General features: G+C 39.8%; 3 protein-coding genes across 4 annotated transcripts in view; 1 reads left to right on the top strand and 2 right to left on the bottom strand.

The window, feature by feature from the left end:
* The window catches only part of LOC146478005 (uncharacterized), a 46,291-nt gene extending 27,721 nt beyond the window's left edge, over positions 1–18,570 (bottom strand). The window contains exons 1-5 of the mRNA XM_085112498.1: positions 18,445–18,570; positions 16,958–17,063; positions 13,746–14,356; positions 8,643–8,948; positions 3,054–7,935 (exon numbers count right to left, since the gene is read on the bottom strand). Of these exons, the coding sequence (XP_084968624.1) occupies positions 3,518–7,935; positions 8,643–8,948; positions 13,746–14,356; positions 16,958–16,980 (5,358 nt within the window). The 5' untranslated portion in view covers positions 16,981–17,063; positions 18,445–18,570 and the 3' untranslated portion in view covers positions 3,054–3,517. The remainder of the gene's footprint in view (positions 1–3,053; positions 7,936–8,642; positions 8,949–13,745; positions 14,357–16,957; positions 17,064–18,444) is intronic.
* On the top strand, positions 8,956–12,617 carry LOC146478006 (uncharacterized). Of its 2 annotated transcripts, XM_085112750.1 has the most exons (3): positions 8,956–9,529; positions 11,501–12,387; positions 12,538–12,617. In XM_085112750.1, coding segments are annotated over exons 2-3 (507 nt in total). In that variant the 5' UTR covers positions 8,956–9,529; positions 11,501–11,882; the 3' UTR covers positions 12,540–12,617. The 2 variants fall into 2 exon arrangements, with proteins under 2 accessions (XP_084968876.1, XP_084968875.1); XM_085112749.1 differs by having other exon boundaries at positions 11,501–12,602.
* A 1,550-nt stretch (positions 18,571–20,120) lies between the features above and the next one.
* Positions 20,121–25,560, bottom strand: LOC146478004 (uncharacterized). Its single transcript, XM_085112550.1, has 5 exons — positions 24,353–25,560; positions 23,473–23,615; positions 22,812–22,937; positions 22,554–22,707; positions 20,121–21,149 (listed from the first exon to the last, which is right to left on the bottom strand). The coding sequence occupies exons 1-5, from the start codon at positions 25,548–25,550 to the stop codon at positions 21,022–21,024; spliced, it is 1,749 nt and encodes a 582-aa protein (XP_084968676.1). The 5' UTR covers positions 25,551–25,560; the 3' UTR covers positions 20,121–21,021.
* Positions 25,561–26,685: the final 1,125 nt, after the last annotated feature.

Raw genomic sequence — 26,685 nt, 5'->3', positions numbered from 1 at the left:
GTTGCTGCCACCCTCCATTTATGCTAGGGAGCACCCAATGTCTTTAGTCCCATTTACTGGCAAAGATTGTGTTGTGTGTATTTATAACTACTATGTTTAGCGACAAGTTGTTAACTTCAAAATTTTGATGATGTTCTAGTCGATTTGTTTCTCCCGCCTTTAGTCGTCTTTCTCTATCTACCGCTGTTGGTCACAAAATTGACTTTGAATTCTGTCGAATTTATTTTTTCGTTTTTTTCTAAAACGAAGTCGGGGATACAACTTCCGCCGAAAAAAAGCGATTTGAAACACAGGGTTTGAGTGTCTCATTTCACATTGGCTTACACGGAGAAGCGTACGTACGGACGGGTGGACAGTCGGACGGAAGTGATGTTATAACCAACCCCAAATTTCTCGCACTGATGGGTTTACTAAAATTTCTTATCAATGGTGCTCCGCTATCCGCTAATGTAGAACTTAGCCTTCTTTTTTTTTGTAGTCTCCAAACCACTGTAAAAGATGAACAGTTAATGAGTTTGAGCAGCTGGCTAAAAAATTCGTCCAAATGAACGGGGACAGAAAAAATTAAGGACTATCTGAGAATAAGCGCTGCATTTATTTTGCTTTACGAAAACATATACCGATGAAGACAGCTTAATGAAATTTTGTTTTTCCATTGTAGTTCACATTTCGATATCGCAGACTCCGAAAACTAGTGTTAGCTTTTAGTATTAGTAGCACTAGCACGTTTTGTGTTAGTCTCAGCAAAGAATAAGGACTTAGTGGGAGAAAGTAGTTGATACAAGCCTTCAAGAGCTCCATTACAAAACAAAGCCCAAAGCGAAAGTCAAGGGGGATGGGGGTTGTCAGTTTTAAAATTGACGTTTCAGGGCAAACTTTTTTTTGGTTTAGCAAACACCGCACCGTATGGCTAGTTACCCCAGGGTATGCAGTGAGATGAGGTTTGTTACGTGACTTGTCAACGCCCAAACCCGAAACTAACCCTTATTCAAAGAACTGACTCAAAGGCCAAAAACCTAATTCTGCAATCCCAAAAACAACGCTGGGTTGGAGTCAAGGCTAGCTGTTTCTTGAAGGTGTCAAATATCCAGGTCACGTGATTTGAATTGTCCCCTTAAACAGTTCAGAATCAACTATTCAGTTTTTAACAAGGAGATACGTACGTTTGGAAACGCGACCTAGCTAGCACGTGATATCTTTACACACGTGATCCCTTTCTCTAAGACGTTATTAAAGATAAAAGTTATTCACAATGAAAATTGAATACCTTGAAGTCACTAAAACTTATTAAAAGCGTTTTGTTGCTCATTCAATACAACATGGCCAGGCGGCTCCACAAATCTTGTCGGTGACTTGGCTCACAACAGTTTCCATCACTTTACATTACTTATACTTTGAGAAATTCAACAACACCACTCTTTCATCAATGAATACTACAATAATGGTAAACAAGTTATGGTCACAATTTTATTTCAAAACCCTTCACAAAAATACAGTAACAAACCTTTTATATAGTTACACTTTAAGTTATCTATACTTGTAAATTAATGTCTAAAAATTCTGTTTTCTTTTACATGTAACCTAGACATGACTTGTAGCTATAACTACAAGCTATAAAAATTAAACATATTGAGTTTCTTGTCTAACGTTTATGAACTCATTTAACTTTAGAAAAATGTAAATGCAATTCTATACAAAAAATATGTTAATCATCTGCATGACGTAGTACTCAGGTCAAGTTTCCCATTCAATGAAGTGACTTAAACTATTTACGTTTACCATGCAATATAGTTACTATGAAACGTACTGAAAATTATAAATGTGTAAATTATATAAACGCTACATTTACGTTCCAGATATATTGCTTTGCGCTTCAAATAACAGAAACGCGTGATTCCTAAATTACCTATTTTGTATCAAATACAGGATCTGCATCTCAAGTATATAGTATTTACAAAAAACAGACACGCACTTCACTCAACAACAACTGCTAATGAAGAAGCTGTTTGTTTACATGCCCAGAACTACAAATACGACTACAACGACTATAAATTTGACACGTGAACTAATTGGCGTAAACTATAGTTTCAAGGTGTTGTTTCACATAAGAACACCACGGTTTTTGTTCCTGAAGTAAAAGAGTTAACGAATACCAACGTAAAAAAAAAGCGAAAAAAAAAAAAAAAAAAAAAAAAACAACTCTAATTTATTAACTTCACGGAAACAATGTCTTTACACAGCAACTCTTCTGATAGAACTTTTCTTGAATATTAATTGAAATCTTCAACATTGCTTATGAAGATCAAATCTCATTTGGTCAATCTGCTTAGAACATAAGCAACATGTAATTTTTCCCTAAAACACTACAACAGTTCAGTTCGTTTGAGTAAAGCGAGAATTCGTGATACCCAGTACTTAGTGATTGTAAACAGTATCTGAGGGAAACGTTTAAATTCTGCTCGTGAAGCGGAAATTACAAGAAAGCTGGTGTTAGAGACAGCGGGAATCTACTATTTTTTTGTTGTTTTTTGTAAGAATTTCAACCAGTAAGTGAAAAGTATATTTTGAGTCTAGAAATAAAAAGCCGGGCAGGCAGGCACATAATACACAAGCCTAAAAACAAGTCCTAATCTTCTTTATAACTATTTAAAATAGAGTTCAAGTCGTAAAAACAGTAGAGAAAAAAACTCGCTCTAGTACGCTAGAAGCTACGACACATTAATAAAGTTTTTTTTCCTTTCATAAAAAAAAGCAACGTAAAGAAATAGAAAAACATTTTTTAAGTTCACAAATGTTTCCAAACAGAAGCAAGTTTTCACTACAACGTGAATTTTCTAAATATATAAAATAAGGACTACTACTGTTTCGCATTATGATTACTTTATTTTACGACTTGAATTTTATAAATTTTATTTTTTATATTATTATTACCAAACGAGTTCAAATCCAGGGAAGATTTATCAAAGAATTGCCGAAAGATAACTTACTTATCCATGCGTGCTCAAAGTTCTTTAGACCAGTTTTTCCTTTGATTCACCGTTTGCGCTCTTTACCTTTATCAAGAGAAAATGAGGGGGTATTTTCTCTTGCCTTTATACATCAAACGCTATTTGAGCTTGGCAACATATTATTATTTACAGACCCTGACAACTAAGAATTGTTGAAGAACAAGCGCATCAGTCGCGCCCTTACCAACCTAAAACGCGTAGCAACCTCTATCAGTGAGAAAAACATAGTTCAGTTGTAGTTGGAGCGTAGTTCATGAGCGAATTTTTTTTGTTTGTTTTGTTTCGTTTCTGTTTTCAGAGTGGCTACCCTTGACAAATGATAGCACTCATGCCCATCTTTAAAGGTAACGCGGTTTGTTGGCTATGACCGCACCCTCAGATATCCTCGGACGGTTATAGTTTAGTTGTAGAAACGTTCCCAATGGCGAGGTGCAAGTCAGTTCTCCTAGGCCGGCCAGACCTGACCAAGACAAATAATCTTATTGGAGTTCCATCGAATAACTCAAAACTTAATCGGACTCATCGCCGGAGCTGAGTAGGTCGTCCGGAGTTAATAAAAACCTCTCATCCTCTTCAGAACTGTTGAAGTCCGTGATTCTGAAATCGTTAAGATACGAGATTGGCTTGCATTGTGAAGCAATCTCCCCTGCTAATTCCAGAGTAGTATCAGTTACACCAGCTTTGCCTTTCATCGATTCCCTAAATGATTTCGACGGCGTTGCACACCTCAGATTCCAGAGTCTTATTAGGTACACGCGGCCAGAGGATGTAAAACAAATAAGTCTTTTCTCCTCAGGAGACACGGCCATGCTGACGATGTTTTCCTGTCCTTGTGCTATTCTCGCGAAGCCAACAGCTTTTGCCTCGAGTAAATCCCACAGGAAAACCATGCCATCAACTCCGTAAGAAATAAGATAACGATTGACTCTTAGAAACTTGCAAAACTCAATTCTGCCGATGTGGGCGCGAAGAATTTGCTTGGAGGAACAGACATCAGGAGCACAAAGACAGAAGACAATAATTATGTTGGAGATGCAGCAAACTAGCAGCTCGTTGTCTAACGAAACAGCACAATCACTGAACTTAACAGAACTCTTCTCGGCGATACCACTCCTTGCCAGTAAGCGGATGGGGCAATGATTGTACTCCCAGATCTCAATCTCGTACTCCCCACACAATATAAACTTTGTTTTATCAGAGGAAAGGCAACAGCATTCAACAGTCAACAGTGGTGATTTAAAAGATGACATGATTTCCTTCTCATCATCCCATTCATAGAAACGGGGCTCGTTCTTTCCGTCCTGGATACAAATGAGAAGAACGATGTTGTCGGCTGAAAACGTCAAACACACAACGTCCGTGTCCAAAATGTCTTCTTCCAGTAAAGTACGGGGAGTGCAAACTGAATATGCAATACTACACAGCTGTATCGTGTTGCCTTGATGCCAGGCAGCTCGTTTTCCGTCGGGGGAGAACACAAAATTTTCAATATGACTCCTCCGCGAAAGAGAACGTGACAGTGAAACCTCAGAAATGAATTTGAAAGAAAAGCCTTTCCCTTCTTCCATCCCATGATTCCACAAAGCAACTATTGAGTTGGACCTGACAGAGATTCCAGTATCACTTGAAGTAAAGGCTGAAGCGATGGATTTCCCTACTACTGATGACCGTTGAGGAAAGTTTGAAAAAAAGAGGGCCTTTTGTTTGGTTTTTCTTGAAAACAAATTACCAAAGTTGCACATTCCCTCCAGTACCCGCACCTGCTCCCCCAACAGCTCCCGTCTCAGGTCCCACACCTGGTCCTTAATCTGCTCCATCTCCGAATTCCAACTCAGCTTCAGCTCCCGCTCCAGCTTCTGCTCCAGCTCCCACTCCAGCTTTGGCTCCAGCATCCGCTTCAGCCCCCACCTCAGCTCCCTCTTCATCTTCCACTCCAGAGCCAGCTTGCGCTCCAGAGCCAGCTTCCGCTTCAACCCCTGCACTAACTCTATCTTCCACTCCAGCTCCAGCTCCAGCTCCGGTCCCAGCTCCAGCTCCAGCTCCAGCACCAGCGCCATCTCCAGCTTCAGCTCCAGCTCCGTATCCAGCTCCGTCTCCAGCTCCAGCTCCAGCTCCGGTCCCGGCTCCAGCTCCAGCGCCAGCGCCAGCTCTAGCTCCAGCTCCGTATCCAGCTCCGTCTCCAGCTCCAGCTCCCGCTCCAACTTCAGCTCCCCCTCCAGCGTCTGCTTCCAAATTCTCTTCCACTCCTCACACTGTTCTAAATCCCTCTCCAGCTTCCTCACCCGTTTCTGCTGCCTCTGAAGTTCCAGCCTTCGCTTCCGCACCCACCCCTGCACCACTTCCCTCACCTGGTTCCATATCCACTCTAACTCCTCCTCTGATGTCAGCTCCAGCCCATTGTTTAATTTGTTGTCTGGAAAGCAAACCTCCTTTGATAGCAACTCACATTCCAGTGCATAAACAGCATTAACTGTAGCAATATTAGAAACTGAAACGGCCTTGTCTAAACCAGAACACCACATTCTTTGTTCCAATTTGGTAAAAGCATACGGCAAGTGACAAACGTAAGAAAAAGGGTTCAACTGACCACCTTGACAAAAGGTGTCCTTCAGAAGAGATCTCCCAGTCTCTAAATTCCACACTTGGTAAGAGAACATGCGAGGGTAGAGCTCACTAATAAATTGACGGACAGCAGACAAGGCTGATTCTTGGTTTAACTCTGTTAATTCCCTTAATCTGCAACAGAAATAACAAGAGGGATCGTAAGGGACCGGTGTCGAACAAGTATAACGCCAAGTTGTACCTATTCTAAGAAACGACAGTAAGCGTTTGGTTTGTCTTCCCAAGCGTGACATGATTGCAGCCGTCAGTTCTAATAACCGAGGAAAACAGCAAGTCAGTTTGTCAACTCCTTCCTGGACTATTTCCAGTAAAGCCCACTGGGAAAGGAAGTCTAATACGCAAAATATATTTTGACAAGTCTGTTGAAAGTCAAAGACCTTATCCCTCTTTACGACAATGTATTGTCCATCAGGAGTGAACAAACCCCATTTATAAACAAGGAAATTTCCTGAGAACTGAGAAAAATCCTCGACACATCCTCGCTCAACAGAGAACCACTTGTCAAGTCGTCCGAAAAACAACCACTTGTCATCAGGCGAAAACTCTAAGTGGGTGATTTCTTCAATCAAATCCTGACTTACCTCGAAAGGACCGCCCACAGTTTTTAGCGTGGATGCATCAACAAGTAAGATTGAATTCCCCTTTACTACAGCAGCTGTCGTCTTACCAAATGTTGTAGCAAAATACTTGAAGTCCGACAGGTCTTCAATGCTAGGAAAATCACATACAATCCACTCAAGCCAAGGACCTGACCCTTGAATCAAAACGTGTTTTCGAACAAAACTGGACGAGTTTAGTAAACATGAGCGCAAAAGGTGGGGGCATTCTAACAGAACAGGAAAATTACTTTCGAAAGCCAAGGAAATTTCTTGCAGGATCTTTTGTTTGTGTGTATCCTTGAAAACGTAACAGTCAGCTACAACTTTCAAATCTTCAATAAGGTGGTAAATTTCAATTCTTCCTCTCTGGACCCTTTGCTCCAAGAAACGAAAACTTGTTAAACAACTGGAAACAAGTTTCAGCGAATCCTCGTCACCGTGACGACACAAAAATCGAACAGCAACACGCAAAACATAGTCCTCCAACTTCTTATCTAAAGTTGTCAAAGGTTCCACTGGAGCGTTGCCAGCAACAGAGAGAATTTCGGTAAAGATTTTGCTAAGATACTGACCTGCAACAGTTTTGTCAATGAACAACTTTCCAGCTTTTTCCTTACTTGTCAACCACGATGGGATCAGATTGTGAAGAAAAGTTAAAGATCTATCTGAAGACCTCAATACCACAAATTGCGATACAATATCAATCACTTCTTGCTCATCTTGACTCGTCTTCTCTCTTTCTAGAATGTAGCCAATAATTGCCAGTGGAAGTGGGGAAGGAGCTGCAATGGCACAGCCAAACAATTTCTTGAAGATATCCTTGCCTACTTTGTCATACAAACGTTTAAAATTTTTTCGGAAAAAATCATCAATATTTCCTGGAAAAAGGTCACTGAGTTGATCAATCTTACCTGAATGTGCTGGATCGTTAAGTACCTTGACAATGTAGAACGCATACAAAAACAAACCATTACACTTCTTTGTGATGTGTTTCACCGAGTAGGGGAGACGGGAGAAATCGACTCGCTTCTCCAAAAATCGCTGTATGTCCTGCTCATGGTGTTTATAAAAGCTACCCTGTTCACTATTTCCCGCGCAAATCCTGACACACGGGTTGTATTTCTCCAACCTGCTCTCTACCGTGTGTTCAGGTCGACTGGTGATAAAGAACACCAGCCACTTTGGGAGCCTCAGAAAACGCTCCTTTACAAGGTCTAGAAAATCTTCCCTGGATTCGTACTCTGTCTCGTCCAGAGCATCAATGATTACTAATTTTCGCTGTTGACAAAGGGTGCACTTACCTAACGGTTCTTCCAACAGTTTTGTAAACAATTCCTGAACTCCTAATTTAGAATTGGCTAGCATCATTCTTACACCATCTTCCCCTCCCACTAAATTATTGTACTTACAATTACAATTACAGAGTTGACAAGCTATAGTCCCAAGAAGATGCCTTGGATCATTTCTTGTTCCATCGTTGTGGCGGCAAAAGTAGGCAGCGCCCAAATGTCCAGCTTTTCTCATTTGCTGTGCCAGGGCTCCCGCCATCACACTTTTGCCTACACCTGCATCACCCAGGAGAACATAAGCTCTAGAGTCTCCAGGATCACTGAACCAGATGTCAAAATCATCAAACAGCCACTGCCTTGTGTCTGGATCATGGCGCTGGGCAAAGAAGGCAATGTCTCCATTACAATCGGAAATTTCTGCAACAATAAGGAAACATGTTAATTTAAAAAATCAAACCACTTTCCCCTAAACAATTTTATGATGAAACAACGCAACACTACTTCCTGCCATATTTATAACAATCTACGGCCTTATCAAGAGAAGATCATTATCCCTACTTTCCCATATCAAAGAAATGCGCACAGTAAAAGTGGAACAGTACAGTCCCTTGGAATCACGTTTGGGACCAAACCGGGGATTGAATAAACACCAGGTTCAAATAAATTCCGGGTCCCAAAACCCAGTCTCCCCGAAAAACTGATTGCTATAAACTTCGGGCCCTTAATAAACACCAAGTTCAAATGAATGCTGTTTGACAAGTTTTCAAGTGAGAAACACCCAAGTCGTTCAATTAAGAAAGTATTACCACTCGCTGACAGTGATTGGATAGTCCATACTGTTTGTTAGCTCTAGGAAACTACACGGGTAGAGAGAAGCAACTTTGCCTTCAAAACCAAGACAAACACTCGCTGTGTACTCTACTCCTGGATTTAAACACGATCCCATTTGTTAAACAACCCAAACGTTAAGGTAAAAGTGAATAGCGACCAATCACGTGTTGCTCTGTTTCCATTGGGAATTTCCCGTAACGTAAACTGCAGCAATAGATGCCAATAGGTACATGCTAGTAACTTCACACTTCTTGCAGTCACACACAGAAATTTAACATCTATTATCTTATTACCGCAACTGATCTGAGGAATGGCAGAGCTTATCCTCTCTTCCACTTGTGTAAAACGTTGTTCGACACTTTCTGTCAAAGCACTGTGCTCATTTTGCAGTTTTTTCACGCACTGTTCGGTACTTGAAACTCGTTTTTCCAATTGGTCTAGATCCGCTTTAACATCTTGCAGTGCCTTCTTCACCACTTTCCTGTCGCCCTCCAATTCAAACGCCATCTTGCCTAAATCAATCTTCAGCGCATTAACATGTTGTTGTACCAGCTGTAACAAGGCAGGGTCCACAGCAGCGTTCACACACAGTAAGGTACCTAAGTGTAAAAAACCAACAGTAACACCAACAAGGATTTAGTTGAAACAGTATAAACAGTTATAGTAATAAACTAAGTATAATTATTTACAATCTCAGGCTGGCTCTTAATGTGTCGTTGCCCAGAAACAAGTAGAAAACTGATGTGCCGACGTCTTTGTATAGCTTGCATTAGAGTTATTATTCAAGTCTGAGTTTCACTTGAAAGAAATAGATCCTAATGTACGTAACGCATTTAGCAAAGTCCCAGTCAATTCTGTGGTTCGTCTACCCATGATAGTGTTCAGCAACCGAACGTGATTGCTGATAGCACTGTTTCAAGTCGCTCGTTTGTGTTCAGTCAGTTATATGTTCAAACTTCTGCCAGTCTTAGTGGCCTGGCAGTCTCAGCTTTTGATCTTGCACACTGATCCTTGAGTGTCGCTCAGTTCGTCTCTGTTCTTGACCTCAGTCGTCAGTAGTTGCCGCAAAGTAGTGATAGGTTTGTGAGCGACACGGATGCTGTAGGATCCCTTCGATAGTTTCAAAAGTCACTTTGATGCAAGGTTAGTTGCAGTAGTAATAAGTGTAATACATTTTGAAGTGGCCAGTAAGCAGAGAGTGCAACGTACAAGAGCTCCCCGAACGTACCAAAGTAGTTATGTTAGCTGGAACAAAACAAGAAGATTCCTTAGCAACCAGGATTGGCTTGGGCAAATATCCGAACTACAACAAACTGATCCGGTTGACTGCGAGAGTCCTTGCCATGTTCGAGAACGCGCCACGGTCAAGCTTCAGAAATGCAGCTTAAGTGCTTACCCCAGAAGACACTAACAAAGCAGAAAGGTTTTGGATCTTAGAACCCAAACGTCCATCCAAAATGATCTGATAAACGGAAAGTTTAAACGCCTGGGCCCGAAGCACCGCCGAAATGGAATCATAGTCGTAGGAGCATGCGCGGAGAGATGGCTCGAAATGAGTTACAATCATCACGAAGTGCCACCATTACCATACAAACATGATCTTTCACTCCTTTACTCAAAGCACATACACGAAGAAGGACACCATAGAGTGTCAACCACTGTGAGCAAAATCAGGTCGAGATTCTGGATCATCGGGCTACACAAACTGGTGAAGTCAATCAAGTACAACTGCACGACGTGCAAGAAGCTTGACAAGAAGACTGCTACCCAAGTGATGGGGCGTCACCCACAAGAGAGACTGAAACCAGCACCCGCATGGAGTTGCACTGCGATTGATTTGTTTGGTCCTTTCAAAATTCGAGAGGAAGGTAAGAAACAAACTATCGGTAAGGCTTACGGCGTCATCCTCAACTGTCTCGGCACAAGAGCGGTCCACGCGGATTTGGCACCCGATTACAGCACTAAGAAATTCCTAATGGTGTTGAAAAGATTTGTGTCAATAAGAGGGTATCCAAGAAAGTTGCTCTCGGATAATGGTACTCAGCTTACGGCAGCAAAGAAAGAGTTCCAGAAAGTTTCCCGGGCTTAGGACTGGGACGAGCTTGTCGCATTTGGCGCAACAAAGGGAATGCATTGGGAATTCGTCCCCGCCGACGCGCCTTGGCAAAATGGTGTTTTGGAAGCACTAGTAAGGTCAGTCAAGAAAGCGATCGCGGTTGCCATCGGTGAAAGTATCATGACCTTCTCTGAGCTGCAAACAGTGTATTAAGAGGCTGCCAATTTAGCGAACGAGAGACCGATTGGCAGGCATCCCACATCACCAGACGACGGGATTTACTTGTGTCCAAATGTTCTTCTGTTGGGTCGATCTACTCCAAGGGTTCCTGGTGGTCCATTCAGAGAGACCAGCAACCCCAACCATCGCTACGAATTTGTTCAACGTGTAGTCGACACGTTCTGGCGGAAGTGGACCAGAGACTTCTTTCCAAGTTTAATCATTTAGCAGACGTGGCATACAGCGCGACGCAACGTGATGGTGGGTGACGTTGTACTGATTCAAGATTCCAACCAAGTTAGAGGCAACTGGAAATTAGGAAAGGTGTCTGAGGTTCATCCAGGAGAAGACGGCAAAGTGCGAAAAGTGGAGGTACAATTCAAGAACCCTAAACCAGGTGAACCGGTAAACAAGTACCAAGGTCAAGGATACGTAACCGTTCAGCGACCTGTGCAAAGGCTGGTAGTGCTGGTGCCTGCTGACGAGGAGAGAGGCGGGATTCTGAACAATGAACTGTGAACGATTTCAGTATTAGTTATTCTAATCAAGTATTGGTCACGCTTTTAAGGCGGAGTGTTTCGCGCAATCACGCGCGAAAATGCACACGTGCACGTGCTTGCTTCAGCTAATTTATATTCTGCTTTAGTTGTTAATTTCACCAGTCGGTTTAGCTTTCCTACAGTTTAGTTTTGTATTTCGCTAGCGCCGTTTACGTAGAGAGACAGAGCACCGGGTAATTATCTTTGATTTACGCACTTGTGTTAGTTATACGCTTACTGTATTATTTAGCTTTCTATCTGTATTTTATTTGTAGGTTTCGAAATGACTTTGATAACGGTGTATTAAATACGTTCTGACAATCGGCTAGCGAAACAGAAGTCCTATTTGTATTTGGTCTTGCTGAAAACCTTGTCTAAATACTTGACCTCTAAACTGTCAGGTGAGTCACAAACCAGTCGCGTTCGTCTTGTCAAGGTCTGTAAAGTCGTTACCTTGTTAGACGTAGGGTTGTTAGATGATTGGGCGAGTAAGCTACATAAAGTTTATCGATATGTGTCAGTTTTTCGTAAATTGTCGTCCTGACATTGTTGTTGTTATTGTTGTCACACATGACTGAGCAGTATAGAAATTGTATTAATTTTTTACTATTATTCTTGATCTTCTTAATAAACTGCATGTACGTGAACGTCACTGACACAGGATAAACTGTGCCTGTAACAAATTCCCACCTCATGTCCCTGGGACCTGTCCCCGCCTTATGTCCCTGGGACATGTCCTTGCCTCATGTCCATGTGACATGTCCCCATCTTATGTCCCTAGGACATGTGGCTGCCTCATGTCCCTGGGACATGTCCCTTCTTATGTCCCTAGGACAAGTGTCTGCCTCATGTCCCTGGGACATGTCCTTGCCTCATGTCCATGTGACATGTCCCCATCTTATGTCCCTAGGACATGTGGCTGCCTCATGTCCCTGGGACATGTCCCATCTTATGTCCCTAGGACATGTGGCTGCCTCATGTCCCTGGGACATGTCCCTTCTTATGTCCCTAGGACAAGTGCCTGCCTCATGTCCCTGGGACATGTCCTTGCCTCATGTCGATGTGACATGTCCCCATCTTATGTCCCTAGGACATGTGGCTGCCTCATGTCCCTGGGACATGTCCCATCTTATGTCCCTAGGACAAGTGCCTGCCTCATGTCCCTGGGACATGTCCTTGCCTCATGTCCATGTGACATGTCCCCATCTTATGTCCCTAGGACATGTGGCTGTCTCATGTCCCTGGGACATATCCCATCTTATGTCCCTAGGACATGTCCTTGCCTCATGTCCCTGGGACATGTCCCCATCTTATGTCCCTAAGATAAGTGCCTGCCTTATGTTCCTGGGACATGTCCCCATCTAATGTCCCTAGGACAAGCGCCTGCCTCATGTCCCTGGGACATGTCCCCAGGTCCTTGGGAGATGTCTCTGCCTCATGTTCCCAGTGCATCCATATTCCATAACCTTGTCACGACCACCAGCCCGGTGGCTGGTAATAATGTATTCCGCCCTTTGTAAAAGTTGTGGTAAATTATTTATTTTGTTTTTAATGGCTCCTAATAAAGTTTAAGGAGGAAGCGACTACACACTTAAGAATAAAATTAACAAATAATTTGGAAAAAATTAACCAACTTAATTTGGATGAGAAGGAAATAATATTTTTTCAAATATTTTCAATTGCAATTATTTTAATTATTGAATAAATAAAAAAGATGCTTAAGGTGGTTGAACACAGTTTGTGCACGCTTTACACATTCTCTTAGTGATGCTATTAAGCGCGCGCTAGGGTTGTGGTACGCAAATACGGCGGTCGATAAAGTGATCCCTCAATTTCACATGAAATGGATAATATAGTTAACTTTTGATCCTAAATAACTAAGGTTTTCGTTTCTGGACTATTTTTCTTTTCTGTCCGAGCAAAAAAAAAAAACATTCGCCAAGACCTTTCGCATGCTTTTCATCTTTGCCATGAAACCCAAATAGAACCACGCATGCGCATTTGACCAAAAAATTGCGACTGGTTGTTTTCGTGGAAATGAACTGTTTTCTAAGGAACCTGCACTCATTGGAATTCCCTGAAATTTGGCATGAAAATAGTTCCCTAAAAGCGTAACTCGCCTACAAAGAGAAACCTCAATCTAACAGAGGGTATCTTCACAAAACATTAAAATGCAAAATCAATATTTGTAGGAGATCTCTCTGTCAAAATTACATAAAAATAGTGCAACTGTGTCAGTGTTTTGTGAGTTGTTCTGGATACAAAAAATGGAAAAAATCTAATGAGTACATTTTCTAAAAATAAAGGAAACCTACCATTTATGGACGTTTAATAGTTCGCTGCATTGCCATGGAAACGGTACTTAGCTCAACAAGACGTACGAAAATACATTCTTTCTTAGTTGGTCTTACACCATACCAATTTTGAGCGTCCAGAAATACATAGTTTCCAAATAACGTCTTCTAACATCTGTACACTAAAAAACTGTATTCGGCCACCTTAAATTGATAAGATATTTAACAGGTCTAAAACTTAGACACATTCATATAATTTAGTGAATACACGATTTAAGGGTAAGTTACCTTTTGTCTCCCAGTCATTCAAATCTGCTATAACAGTTGCTTCATCAGCAGCTGGAAGACCAAGAGCTCTCACAAGCTGTTCCATTACATCAAAGCTCTGTCTAAACTTCACAGGATCCCAATCACTGAAAGCACAATGCGCCCAGGCATTTCTAGCTTGCCGAGCATCAACTGCAGTGTTCTGTACAGCAGCAGAGAAAATTGGAACTTTACCAAGCAAGGTAAGTACAGCAGATGCATCACAGTGTTCATCAAATGCATTAAACTTGGCCATGAAGTTTTCAACATAAAGCTTGGCAAAGTCTACATGTGACGTCACTTGGCAGTCAAATGCAGAGTAATTGTACTTTCCATGCACCTTGGGTAATGCATCATTACCATTGATGTTCTCGTACTTCAAAAATATTGGCCTTGGTGGCAGGTTTGACCAATGTGTAAGACGTCCAGGTGTGCTCTGAGTATCAATGCTATGGCTGGTTCTGACTTTACCATATTCCTTTCTGATTTCTCCTTCCACAAAGGAGCGAATTTGGTCGACTACAACCTTATTCAGCACAATGCCAAAAACCACCCATCGCCTCACCTCATCACTTACACCAAGCAATGGAGACCTTAAAAGTAAAAAGTTCCATTTACATTGTTGTGACACAGTATAAAGCGTACAAATGCATTGGTGTAAAACAACTTCAGAGGGCAGCCGGTGTAACCTTTGAACTGATGAGCAAAATGACTTATTTACACAGTATATAAATAAGCAAAATACTATAATTAATATTAATTTCATATTATTATATAAACACCAAAGGAATACCAGGTAAGCTTTGCATGAAAAACATGATATCTTCACATATAAAAATAATATGTTATCTTCACACGTGAAAAGATCACCATTGCTATGGTAAGATAAAAAAATTGCCCCTTAAAATTTTCCAATGATTTGGTACACCGTATTTTATTGGTGTTTATATACATGTAATAGACACAAACATGGCCGTTTGGAGATAAGAAATTTCTTTTCTCATGTTGAAATATTTTTGAACACTTGAAGAGAAATTTCATATCTCCACGCGGTCATGTTAAATACCCTACATATAGTCAATGTCTAATAAAATATATGCCCTATTATAATTATTATGCCATTTCATGCTGTTATTAAGGACGGTGCCTACTAATACCGAAGTATTTTTGTGCGGTTTGTGACTATGCGGGAAAAGCAGATCTTATATAGCAAGGGCTATTGAAATCCAAAAAGAAAATTGGGGGTAACCATGCATTTTTCAGAGAAAATTAAGCAACAATATCTCTAAAAAACGTTAAAATATAAAGCAATGTATGGATTTTTTTCCTAAATTGATTTTTTTAGAGATAATAAATATTATCTCTAAAAAATGCAATTGGTTACTCCCAATTTTCTTTTGAGATACCAAGAGCATTTTAATTTGGTAAGTCCTGCTTTCTCTGCATAGATTTAATCTGCACAAAAATATCCCTGTATTAGTAGGCACCACCCATAGGAAAACCGAGTATCTCAAGATGCGCAGAATGTATGCGCAGTAACAATAGTAGGCACCGTCCTCAAATTATTATTATTACTATTACTGTTATTATTATTACATAAAGTTCTATTATTACATATTATTATTATTATCATTATTATTATTATTATTATTATTATTATTATTATATAAAGTTCTATTATTACATATTATTATTATTATTATTATTATTATTATTATTATTATTATTGTTATTATTACTATTATCATTAGTATAAAGCCCATAAAATGATAAAAATTTGCCTCATTTTACATATGTAGGCAGTGTTTTCACCTGAAAGGGAGCATTGAGGAGGTCACTCCCAAATATAACTTCTTTAACCCTTTAACCCCCAAGAGTGCCAATAAATTATTGGCACATAATTCTATAACTCTTTCAATATTTGACAGATTTCTATGAATTGTAATGACACGGAGATGGTCTTGTGAAGATCTACTCATTAAAAGGATAAAAACTGAAACCCCTCCCACATGCGATATGGTTCACCACCCCCATAACTGTTCAACCATTTTCCCCTAGAAGCTGTGGGTCTTTTAAGACATCTCTCACATGAATGAAGATATTGAAGTTTCGAAACTTTCAACAACATTTTGCTCAAATAAATGTATTCGCACGGCTTTTCAAACAGTAGCAAAAATTTTCATTTCCACTGAGACAATACAATTGCACAGTCACGGTGGTTCGATCCCAGCTGTAATTCCGCAGTGCTTATTTGTGCTGATAATTTTGCCCACCACTGTTGCTTCTTCTTTGGTCCAGCAGCTTTAGTGGATGAGGTTGGCTTCAGACCCCGATTAGTTTTTCCCATAATAATTACAGCTAGATTACAAAACCGTCAAAATGGCGAGTCGATTACTCTGGAACATGAGTTTGTGCAAAACTGAGAGAAAATTTTCACAGGAGATGTGACCGGAAGAAAAAGTGGCTTGCAAAATGATTGGTTTATTTTCCTAAAAGGTATTTATGAGGAGGCGATACTTGTTTGTGAAGCGATAATTTTTAAATTTAATTTTCGATTGGATGGCCGATACTTTCAAGAGTTACAACTCAACAACAATTTGGTTGATTTCAGTCAGTTCAGCCAGATGCTGGAAAATTTTATAATCAATCCTGTGTTGGGAATTGAATCATTCTAAAAAATTCTTTCCTTGAAACCCTTTTCCATGCAAACCACTCCACATGTTTTTCTTGCAGTTTTGAAAATGTTCCCTTAACTTTTGAATGGAATCAAATTAAGGAAAACCCCAACACGTTTTTTAAGCCTTTGCGGGATTCTGAACTCGAGAAAAAAAGCTTCCAAAATATAAAAATTGCATAGAGTTGGAACTCTTGAACGATGGCACAGACCTTCAAGTTTTGACTTAAGGGAAAACCTGGGATTTTATTTTCTTGGAAAAGCAATGAAATATTTGAATAGCCAGTTCTATCAATACAGGGTTTTGGGTAGCTGTGATGTAACCAAGAGGCGCTACATCCATTAAACTGGAGCCACCCACGAAGGTAAATGGTATTATTACAGTATTAATACACAGTCAAGTTACTTAATAAATTGGTGCAACGCTTCTTATTCATGGTATAAAAGTTTATGACTAACAAAGAAATTCTTCTTTGAAAAACTACTGCCAAAATGAATAAGAATAAAAGCTGTGTTTTACCCTCCAACTGCTGCTGTAGCCATCTTGATTCTTCACATCATCATCATCACCGTCATCATCATCATCATCATCATCATCATCATCATCATCATCATCATCATGTTGCCTAAAATGGAGTACATCCTTAATCAGTTTATGAAATAAAACTTACTTTAGTGATGTAAACCCTGAAAATAATTGGCTGATTGACACAGACTGCTCTCAATTTCACAGAACTCTTTATTATTATAGGAATCAGTGTTTCAGTATCCTCAACATTAACTTTAATCAGGACACTAAAATCACTCGCATCAACAGAACCAGGATAGAATCAATGGATTGGACCACCGGATTGCATTGGATCACCACATCAAATTATAAGACTTGATGTGATTCATCATATCAAATAACAACTACAAAATAAATAAAATAAATGTAAAATCAAGGCGTACTTCTTTTTATGGCTGTTAATTATAGTTGCAGTTACACTTGCCTTTTGCCTGAGGTAACCCTGTGGGTAATTGCCTTGGGTTGGGATCAGTTAGGGTTCGTGGTCAGGATTAATCCTCCGGTTGCATAATTTGCAAATAATTACCCGAGGTCAACTTTTGACCTGGCAGTAAAATTTAATTCATCATGGAGATTGCAAACCGCGAAATCTATGGTTTGCTTGCATAGTCATTCTTCTGCTTCTGATATGGCAAATTACCCGGTTGATTTAGGAAAACTTCCGAGTGTCTCGGGCTACCTTTGAGTTTATCTGTTTATCAGCACAACACCACAAAAATGTGTCCAGCATGTGCTGCGGTTTCCAGATTTACTATTTTCTTCCACCCCATTGATTGAACTACTCTTGTGGTTAGACACACCACTGCTAAACCCTACGACTTGGTTCCGAAACTACTCTTGAACTACTCGTGTGGTTAGATAAACCACTGCTAAACCCTACGACTTGGTTCCGGAAACATCATGGGTAATTCTTTGTTCTTTTTTATGTATCCATAGCAATTTCCCATGGGCAGTAAAATTTTCACTGTGGGAATAGAGGTCACTCACAAAACACAGACTTCCGGTGGGTAAGGTCTTGCTTTCCCGTGGGCAAAAGGTCTAGTGTATTAGTCCGCAACTAATGTCTTTTAATCACTGTCAGTAGCATGTTATCACATAGAACTCTGCAGCGATCAAGTAATCGAGGGCTTAAGAATGCTCTTAATTATCATGGGTGTATTTTTGACATATATATAATTCACTATGCTCTGATCTTTAACTGTGAGGTTTGTAACTTGTGGTTGCTGGGAAAGGCAGTTGATAAAAAACAATTCCAAAATTAACTTGATTGTTCAACTTTTGACAATCTGAAGCTCACGAAACCCCGGCACTCTAAGCCAAGTACGAAACTCTAAGTTCCAATTGTACTTTGCATAGTTTCGCCTTTGGTCGCAGTCTTGTTTGTCGATTCAAGCACATTAGTCACGAAGGTATAACTAAGATACCAGCGCATCACTTACCTTCATTTAGGATGTGCCAAGTAACTAGTGCTTTAGGAGTGCTTTCAACGAGAGAAAAAATCCTTTAAAATATCCTTTAAAGCTCACTTTAGAGAATACTTTCTTATCATGTTTCGCAGCACTTTCGAACAGCTCCCTTGGCCCCACTTCAGAGATCAGCCTCGATCCCAATCGTTCTTTGGCGTTGGGGGCATGGAAATGTGACGTCATTGGACGCGCAGAGCAAAAACGTGGGCGAGTCGGGTGGGGTGGGGGGGGGGGGTGTGTTTTCGAGAAAAAGCGAGATGGGGGAAACTTAAATACTTTTTTCAAGGAAATTTTATAGCAAGTTTAACCTGCGATCAGGGTCTAAAGCGTATTTTCGTTTTGCTTGGTAAACCATTCCCGTTCTGAGCCATTTGCGCAGGAAACGGGAGCGCTTGCGAAAATCGTGGAGTATCCAACACACTTCCACTCTGTATGTATAAATCTATTGTGCGTCCGTTCGCCGCTCCCTTGCCGGATTAGCTTTGCTAATGGAAATTATGCTAATTACGATTTGCAGGTTACTGATAATAATACCGTAGAAACCAGCTAACTTGAACAAAATCTGATTTTTCCTGGATTTAGCCACAGTTTTTTTTTTTCAGCAATTTACTAACGCCTAACACGAACTCGATCAACTCTAACCCTCCGCTAACTCGAACAAATTTTACTTTTCCTTGCTCCACTGGCAATAACTCAAACTCTATTTTAATAATGTCGATTAGTAATCCTCAAAATACATAGGCGATTGACGTGTTGAATTCTGTAATCTTTATTAATAACGTGATCGTAGTGCATGAAAACGACCTTAAAATCTCAACCTTGGCTAAAACCTTCAAATGGCTTTCTAAAATTTTGGTTAAAATCGCATATTTTACTAGAACCCTTATGACCCAACTAAGCTGCCCCTGGGCCTCTGAGGATGGTAACAGCCATAAGTCCTGGTTAAAAAAGGTGGACGGCCTGTAAGACCCCTACTCCATGTTGGCCGCGCTCATTTTCGTTTTTTGATGAATTTAGCTACGGAATTGTACTTGATATATTGAATTTGATACTGCTTTTTTAACCATATTTTTAACCATGCGCTGACTGCTCCTCCATCACACCACTGAGCCGTTGCAACAGCAGGGAGCAGGAAGGAAATGTGAAAACTCGGTGCAAGTATCACACGGCCTAGGACTGCATGAGCGAGTCTAAATAATGGTGACTTGTAAGCCATAAAAATGCTACCATTTCAAACTTGATCGAGACTGATTTTTAAAGATAAAATTATGTCAATAATGTAGAGCTAAACCTTGCATCTTTGAGCTTCTAGATTTCAAACAGACCCCCTCCCCCTCCCCCTACACTGAAGCTAGCGTCTTTGGCGCTCGAAACTCTTTTCTCGCCTCTCTTTATGGGAAACATGACACCAAGAAAAGGAAACTGGGTGGAGAAGGAAATTAAAATGAAAATAATTAAGCAACAAAACAACTCAAACATTTTATACAATTTGATTATATATTTGAAAGCAATGTCATTTGTTGTCAGTTCTTTTGCGACAGAGCGCGCAGTTTCCTGCCTTGTATTTACAGTACACTCTTTTTATTTTTATATTTATTTTTATAAGAACTTTTTTTATAAGAACGTTCAGGCTGAGATTAACCAAAATTTAGGAACAGACTAAGAACATTACCCAGGCTGAGAATCGGTTAAGAACATGTTTATTCCAACCAAATAATTTTTTTAATGAACAGTATAAATACGGATAAAATAATTCATGAAAAACTTCAGTCTATATTATCCAATTAACCCAAATAATAGGTGTCTTGGTCATGTCCGGATAGATTTATTGAAATATTAATCAATACTATAAAAGATAACTTAAAAACACCTTAGGAACTTTTCAGGCTCAAATTGCCAACAATAATAAGAACGTTAAGCCTCAGCCTCGAAATTGGACGTTCTTATATAAGATATGTGCTATTCAGGGACCCAGTAATTAGAGAGACACCTTATAAAATGTCGTCAAAATGAGCCAAACTGATAACAAGACTGGCAATGAAGCAGATGGACAATTTTTTTAATAGTGAAAATGTCAACTAGCGCGACTAATATTGTTCAGAGCTTGCGAAATATGCAAGAAATTTGTATTGGTTCCTAAAACTTAATTTAAACTGAAACTAACTCGCATGCATGACATAAGTGGTTATATACATCCTCTCTTGAAAACAGTGATATGCAGATACAGAAACAATACAGTAAAATTCGGCTAAAAGATATTAATATCAGCGTTATCTACTGACAGTTCAGGCCATCTGGGGACAGTTTTATCTTTTTCTATGACTTACACTTTCCCAACCTCGTTCCCAATGCCCGCAATATCCTTATCCAGCGGAACGGGAAGGGAACCCAGGCTCTGGGAACAAGATTAACGCTTGAATTAATTAACGCTTTCCTTGCTTTACGGCGTGCATCCTGTTGGTGGGCTGCAGTTAATCATGAACAACTGCTACGAATTTATGTCAAGTGTTCACACATTGCTTTGTTGTAATATAAGGTCGTGTTCCATGTTCATTGACCCTGGAAATATTTATATGGTGTATCCACAGTAGGTTTGGAACTTGCCGCGGTCGTGAATCTTTGTTTGTACAAAGTAATGACGTTTCTCTTGAATACGAAGGACAAGCAGATGAGCACACCTGGTTGAAAGAGAAGAACTGTTAAATTAAGGTTTAGTTAAGTCCAGATAGGTATTTGTCGTAGCTGATAGTGTCTCTCCACAGACGGAACACTGACTGTCACGTCACGTGATCAATTAAACCAATCAGACTTGGAGAAAATTTAGCCATGAGCTATAACATCTCATATCCAACGAGCGCTGGTGGAAAAATCCACCACAGGATATTGCAATTTTAAGCAATCTGATTTTTTCGTAGTTTCCTAGCTAGCCAGCTAGCATACTCAAGTTTCAAGTTTCTTTATTTTCACGTGCCAATTTACAACATTAATGCAAGGAACAGGGATTCTAAAGATGTGGAGGTGTATAAACAAACACCCATGGTGTTACACTTACTCCTGCACTTGAGGAGTTCCGAATGGTCTCGCTAAACGTCAGCAATGCAAAGTCTATGAATCTCGTTTATCTGAGTTCGCCAGCTGTTCATAAGTGGATGCGTTAGCCTGTAGTTTATAAATATCTATTCCAGGATTTTCAAACCCTTAGCTCTGCGTGTCAGAAAATCTCTGATTTACCCTTCGCTACGCCTTACTTGAAAAGCCAGCCTCGTTTTAATAAAGAAATATGAAAATGGCAATTCTTCCTTCCAATGTGTTCCCGGCCTTAATTTTACTTCAGGTAATTGGTATTTTATGTCCAGTACTTTTTGTGTATCATTGTAACATATATGTCATATATGACTGATGTCAATTGAGCTCTTAGAAACCTTGGCACTGCTCGGTTCGTTGGCTTTGAGTTAGTCCTGTGGGTTGGGGTGCCGGGTTCTCTCGAAAACTGGTCTATAAGGAGAGGCCCTCCCAGATGGAATGCTTCGTTTACCCTGGCCATAGTTCTGAGTAGAACTAACTATGCCCTGGCAGTACAAGAAAACATAATGAAGTTTTACTGAAAATTTTCATGTATTTAAAGGATCGCAAATTTTGACCTTGAAAGTGAAGAGAAAGCCGGTAGGAATATAATCAAAGAAAGGTTTTCAAAATTGAATTGAGTAGAATCTACTAGCAGAAATTAAAACTTATTAAATTAACTAGATTGGATCATTGAGAATAGTGTTTTTCATTATTGTAGAGGACATTCTTCTGTCTTTGGTTTACCTTCAAGGTTTTCGAGTAGTGTACAATTCTTTGTTTTATGTGGGCGGGAGAGGCACCTTTGTGATTGAAGTTTTTTTAAAAGTGAAACGGAGAAGGGTTGAACTTCCGAGCCCGGGGCACCCTTGTATGAAACTTTATTGAGTACCCCATGCAACCCCCGGGGTTGTTAACATACAAGGCGATTGACTGGAACAGTTGTTAAACATACATTAATTCGATAGTGTGTGATGAGTTTATGAGAAACAACTGATATATTTTAATTCTAAACTAACCTTGAAAACTGTTGAGTATGACAAATGGATATTCCAAATAAGGGGTTGAGTAGAAAGCCAGTACAAGTCCCAGTATCCACGTGATCCCCATGATAGCTGTCAGTTTCAGCACGATGATTGACAGGTTTCTCTGTTTTGAAGCCGCCATATTGCCCTGGCAAAAGTTAGTTACATGATGAAGCAAATTAATTTTTTGTAAATGTGCTTTAAAATTTTAAATCATATTAAAATACGTTAATATACCAACTCTGTTCAAACCTGCTGTTTAATTGCAAATGCCGTGCGAATCAAAGCAACGATGTTGAAAAGAACCAGCATCGTGACGGGAATAGTAATGGCGAACATGCGAGCGGGAATGGACAGCTGACAACCATGCTCAGTACCTACAACAACAAATGCAGCTACTGGTAAAATATTAAACTTCAAGAAGCCGCAAGGCGAAAATAAAACTAGACTACTTTAGAACCATAAGAAAGTACCGGTATTTTCGCTTAATTTCAGTGCCCAAAGATTAGGATTTCATTCTTAATCTCAAATGCTAGAACAGTGCTGTGACTCCTGACCGTGAACACAATATGCTGCTCTATAATAGCCTTCATTTGAACTGTCAAACTTTCTGATTTCATCCACAATCACAAAGGTTGTGAAATCACATTCTTCATTCAGCACAGGACTTACTGCTTTAGTGTTCATGTATATGTCGACATTTTATAGGACTTCATTAACAAAAAATTAGTAAGTAGGAACCACCTTTTACGTCATAATAAAATGAACATCATAAAAATTATACGAATGTACTGCTTATTCTGCTCATTACAATGTACTTTGATTTGATTAGCCGGACGATAGGACTTTATCCAGATTCAATAATGAAAATCACTTTGCGTATTATAACAAAAACCACTCCGGTGTACCCATCGTAACGAACATTTCCCGTTTTCGTCAATTGCAAAGCCACGCAACTTCCAACAATAACACAGGGGGCTCCCCAGGAGAAGACGCAATAACGAATATAAGCTTTCTTGCGCTCTGCGGTCACCAAAATGTTTCTTGTGTCCACATCTTGACGAGAAAACAAAGTAAAATTAGAAGCACTGATTAGCTAACAACGGAAGACGCAATTTTTAAATTCCACTGTTTGAAAGTATTTAAAATAATAATAATAATAATAATAATAATAATAATAATGATAATAATAATAATAATAATAATAATAATAATAATAATAATAATAATAATAATAATAATAATAATAACAATAATAATATTTAACCGGGAAAGCTCCCTCACCAACAGGTGATATACAAAGAGGTTCTGGTCTAAAATATCATCAGTTCTCAGAATTACCAAATTAATATGAGGTTAAACACTATCATAAATAGAACTAAAAACTTATATACTTTAAAAGATTTCAAAAATTTACGTCCAAAGCAGCGTATAGTATATAGTATTATTTTGACAAGCTTAGGCATAGTTTTTGCACCATCACAAGAAGTTAGGGCATCTCCTTTTAATACTATGTTATCCTCAAACTTTTGGAGTGTTTGCTAATGTTCCGTTTACTCCTAATGACGATAACAAAAGACGTGGCAGTCTGAACGCTCTCATTTTGTTTGTACTCATCCATTGCAAGTGGTGAGCCTGTGGCTTTTTGCTTATGTCAAATTATCTCGCTGATGAAAATTGACAGTGACTCGCGGGTCAGGTGTTAGGATAGGATAGCTAGGCAAGGCACAAAACATATGAAATTAAGATAATTAAACAAGTCGTATCAAATCTTTACACTATAGAATTCTCACTTAAAGCTGTGAAGGTTTTCTGTGTGTTGTGAGCTATTGAACTCATCCACAGGAACACTATCAGAATGAAGTAATGGAACAGGGCTCCCGTCACAGCACATACCGCTGGCGAGACAACATCCGGGTCGGAGAGAAAGTACACGGACTGCATGCCTATCATTGCGCATGACTGGTGCATTACCGCTTTACCAGGGTATGTTCGCAGCTCAGCAAACAGGAAGTACGTCACCAGCAACAAGAGGAGGGCAATGATTGACAGCAAAAAGCCGATTAAGGTGATTATATGCAAGGTATGTTCCTGAGGTGGTCTGTTGTTCATAGTTGTCCTGATTGTCTTGTTGTAGTGACGAGAGAAGTTAGAGCACAGAACTAATGTCTTGTTCACCAGCATGTAATTATCATTTTTGTAGATTTTTTGATGAGAGTGTATGAAAGCGGAATAATTACCCAAGATGACAAACTCGTTGGGTAAAAAGAGCGGACCGCTGCATTGCCTTGTTGCGTTTGTGCTGTTAGAAATGGTGACTCTTCTTGCAAGGTTCTCAGCAGATTGTACTATCAGGCACTTTCCTTTGAATGGATCATAAACTTCACTGGCTTGGCAGCTGGCGTTTACACGCACAGTTTTATCCTTAACATTTTTCGATTCTTTGCCATGAATGGAAAATACGAAAATTGTACTACGTAGCAGAGGCGAAATACGATCGTTCCAAAATTTCGCACAAGTCACAAATTTATCTGACAAACTCTGTTTTGTTAAGAGGGAACAATGTGGGTTTTTGAATAGCTCCCTTTTTTTAGTAGTTAGTTTATTCTTTTTCACTGAAATACAATTTCCATAGGAACGACAAAGCCGCTTGTCCTTTGTGTCAGGTGCTGTTTTAGCTTCAGGTGGCGTTAAAATACATTTATCAGGCACTGTTCCTACTGGAACAGCTTTCCACTGCACGTGCGGTGATTTAATATCGTCCAGAAGAAATTTGCGATAGGAGATTTTCATGCTCATCATCGAGAGGCTCCACAGATGAAGGTCACGTGATGTCTTATGGCACATAACGCAGTAAGTATTGGCATACGTCACATTTGTTGGCATGTCAACCACTGGTAAAGCGGTGAGAGGATCAGCGGTATAGTTAGTTGATAAGCACGCTTGCGCAGTTTTGTCGTCCTTCCAACTTGATGGACAGTTAGCCACCATGATGTAGCCTCGGAGTGTGTCATCTGTGCTGGAAGGCACTTTCGTACAGCCTAAATGAGCTGGTATGTATTCCTCATTGGATAGACGAGAAGTATGCCTGAAATCAATAAATAGGCTGATTTAGCAACAGAACGGGAACTTCAGTTGACAACGGCGCGCGCATCAAGAATGCCCATATATAGTCGAAATAGACTCGCATCCAGACTATTCCGCGTGCTCTGGTGTCCTCAAATGACGTTCCCGTTCTGTTGCTAAATCAGCCTAATGATGTAGTTGAATAAATTTTGTTGTCACATACATGTTGGCATATTGAAAAAATAGCAACGCATATATTTGCTAATAATACTAAGAACAAGCTGTTAGAGAGAAAAAATGGATGGACTTCGAACGTGGAGACAAAGGTTTAGAGGGTTAAGATACACTCGATTAAAGAAACGTTGCCAGGTGAAAGGTCTAAGACACGAACGATAAAACCCTACAGCTTTTTGGGAAGCGTTTGAACTGTTGGCTTCTGTTTTCATTTTTCGTATTAGAAAACGAGAGATGTAAAAAAAAGAAACACGAATATGCGCATGCGTGCGAACAGTATGCGCATACTTTTCGTAGTCTAGGACATTTAAATAAACAGTTTATTAGTGACTGTGACTGGAACGCTATAGAAAGACTTACCATGTATCATAATCCACACAGCAATCACCAATCTGTTTACAGATTATATCGCAGTAGCAATGGGACCAGCCATCACTCTTACGGCCAAGATGAACACGTGATATGCTCACGTGACACGATGTGACTGTATTATTGCAGAACTTCGCAGTGCCATCTACTTCCAACAGAGACTGGAACTCAGAGCAAAGCTCGGTCTGATTTGGCTTGAACGGCTGACAAGGGCCTGGAAACAAGAGAAACAAAGTATTAGTAACCGATACTCGGTTTGCTGTTCAGTAGGTCATTTCCGAGTTGTTGTGAGCCTCATTATGAACGCGAGGCAAAGTGCAAAGCTTTTCAGATGAAAATTAGTTTTGTTTGCATATGAATAAAAAAATAATTTTCTCAATTAAGACTTAACCTCACCTTCATAATGAGGTTTAACTGGAGAAATCGAAAATTGCCTATTTTCTCGATCATAACTTAT

The sequence above is a fragment of the Pavona decussata genome, unplaced genomic scaffold (genome assembly GCF_977016875.1).
Source record: "Pavona decussata unplaced genomic scaffold, jaPavDecu1.1 SCAFFOLD_67, whole genome shotgun sequence".
Classification (NCBI taxonomy): domain Eukaryota; kingdom Metazoa; phylum Cnidaria; class Anthozoa; order Scleractinia; family Agariciidae; genus Pavona; species Pavona decussata.
This window is presented reverse-complemented; position numbering and strand designations above follow the sequence as displayed.

Bases quoted from the DNA above. Each gene is read 5' to 3' on its own strand.
- LOC146478006 (XM_085112749.1), top strand. From the start codon at position 11,883: ATGTCCCTGGGACATGTCCTTGCCTCATGTCCATGTGACATGTCCCCA.
- LOC146478004 (XM_085112550.1), bottom strand. From the start codon at position 25,550: ATGGTGGCTAACTGTCCATCAAGTTGGAAGGACGACAAAACTGCGCAA. The intron at 23,616-24,352 runs GTGAGAATTCTA...TTTCTCGTCAAG, and splicing joins GAAAACCTTCACAGCTTTAA to ATGTGGACACAAGAAACATT. The intron at 22,708-22,811 runs GTTTGAACAGAG...AACTTTTGCCAG, and splicing joins CATTTGCAATTAAACAGCAG to GGCAATATGGCGGCTTCAAA.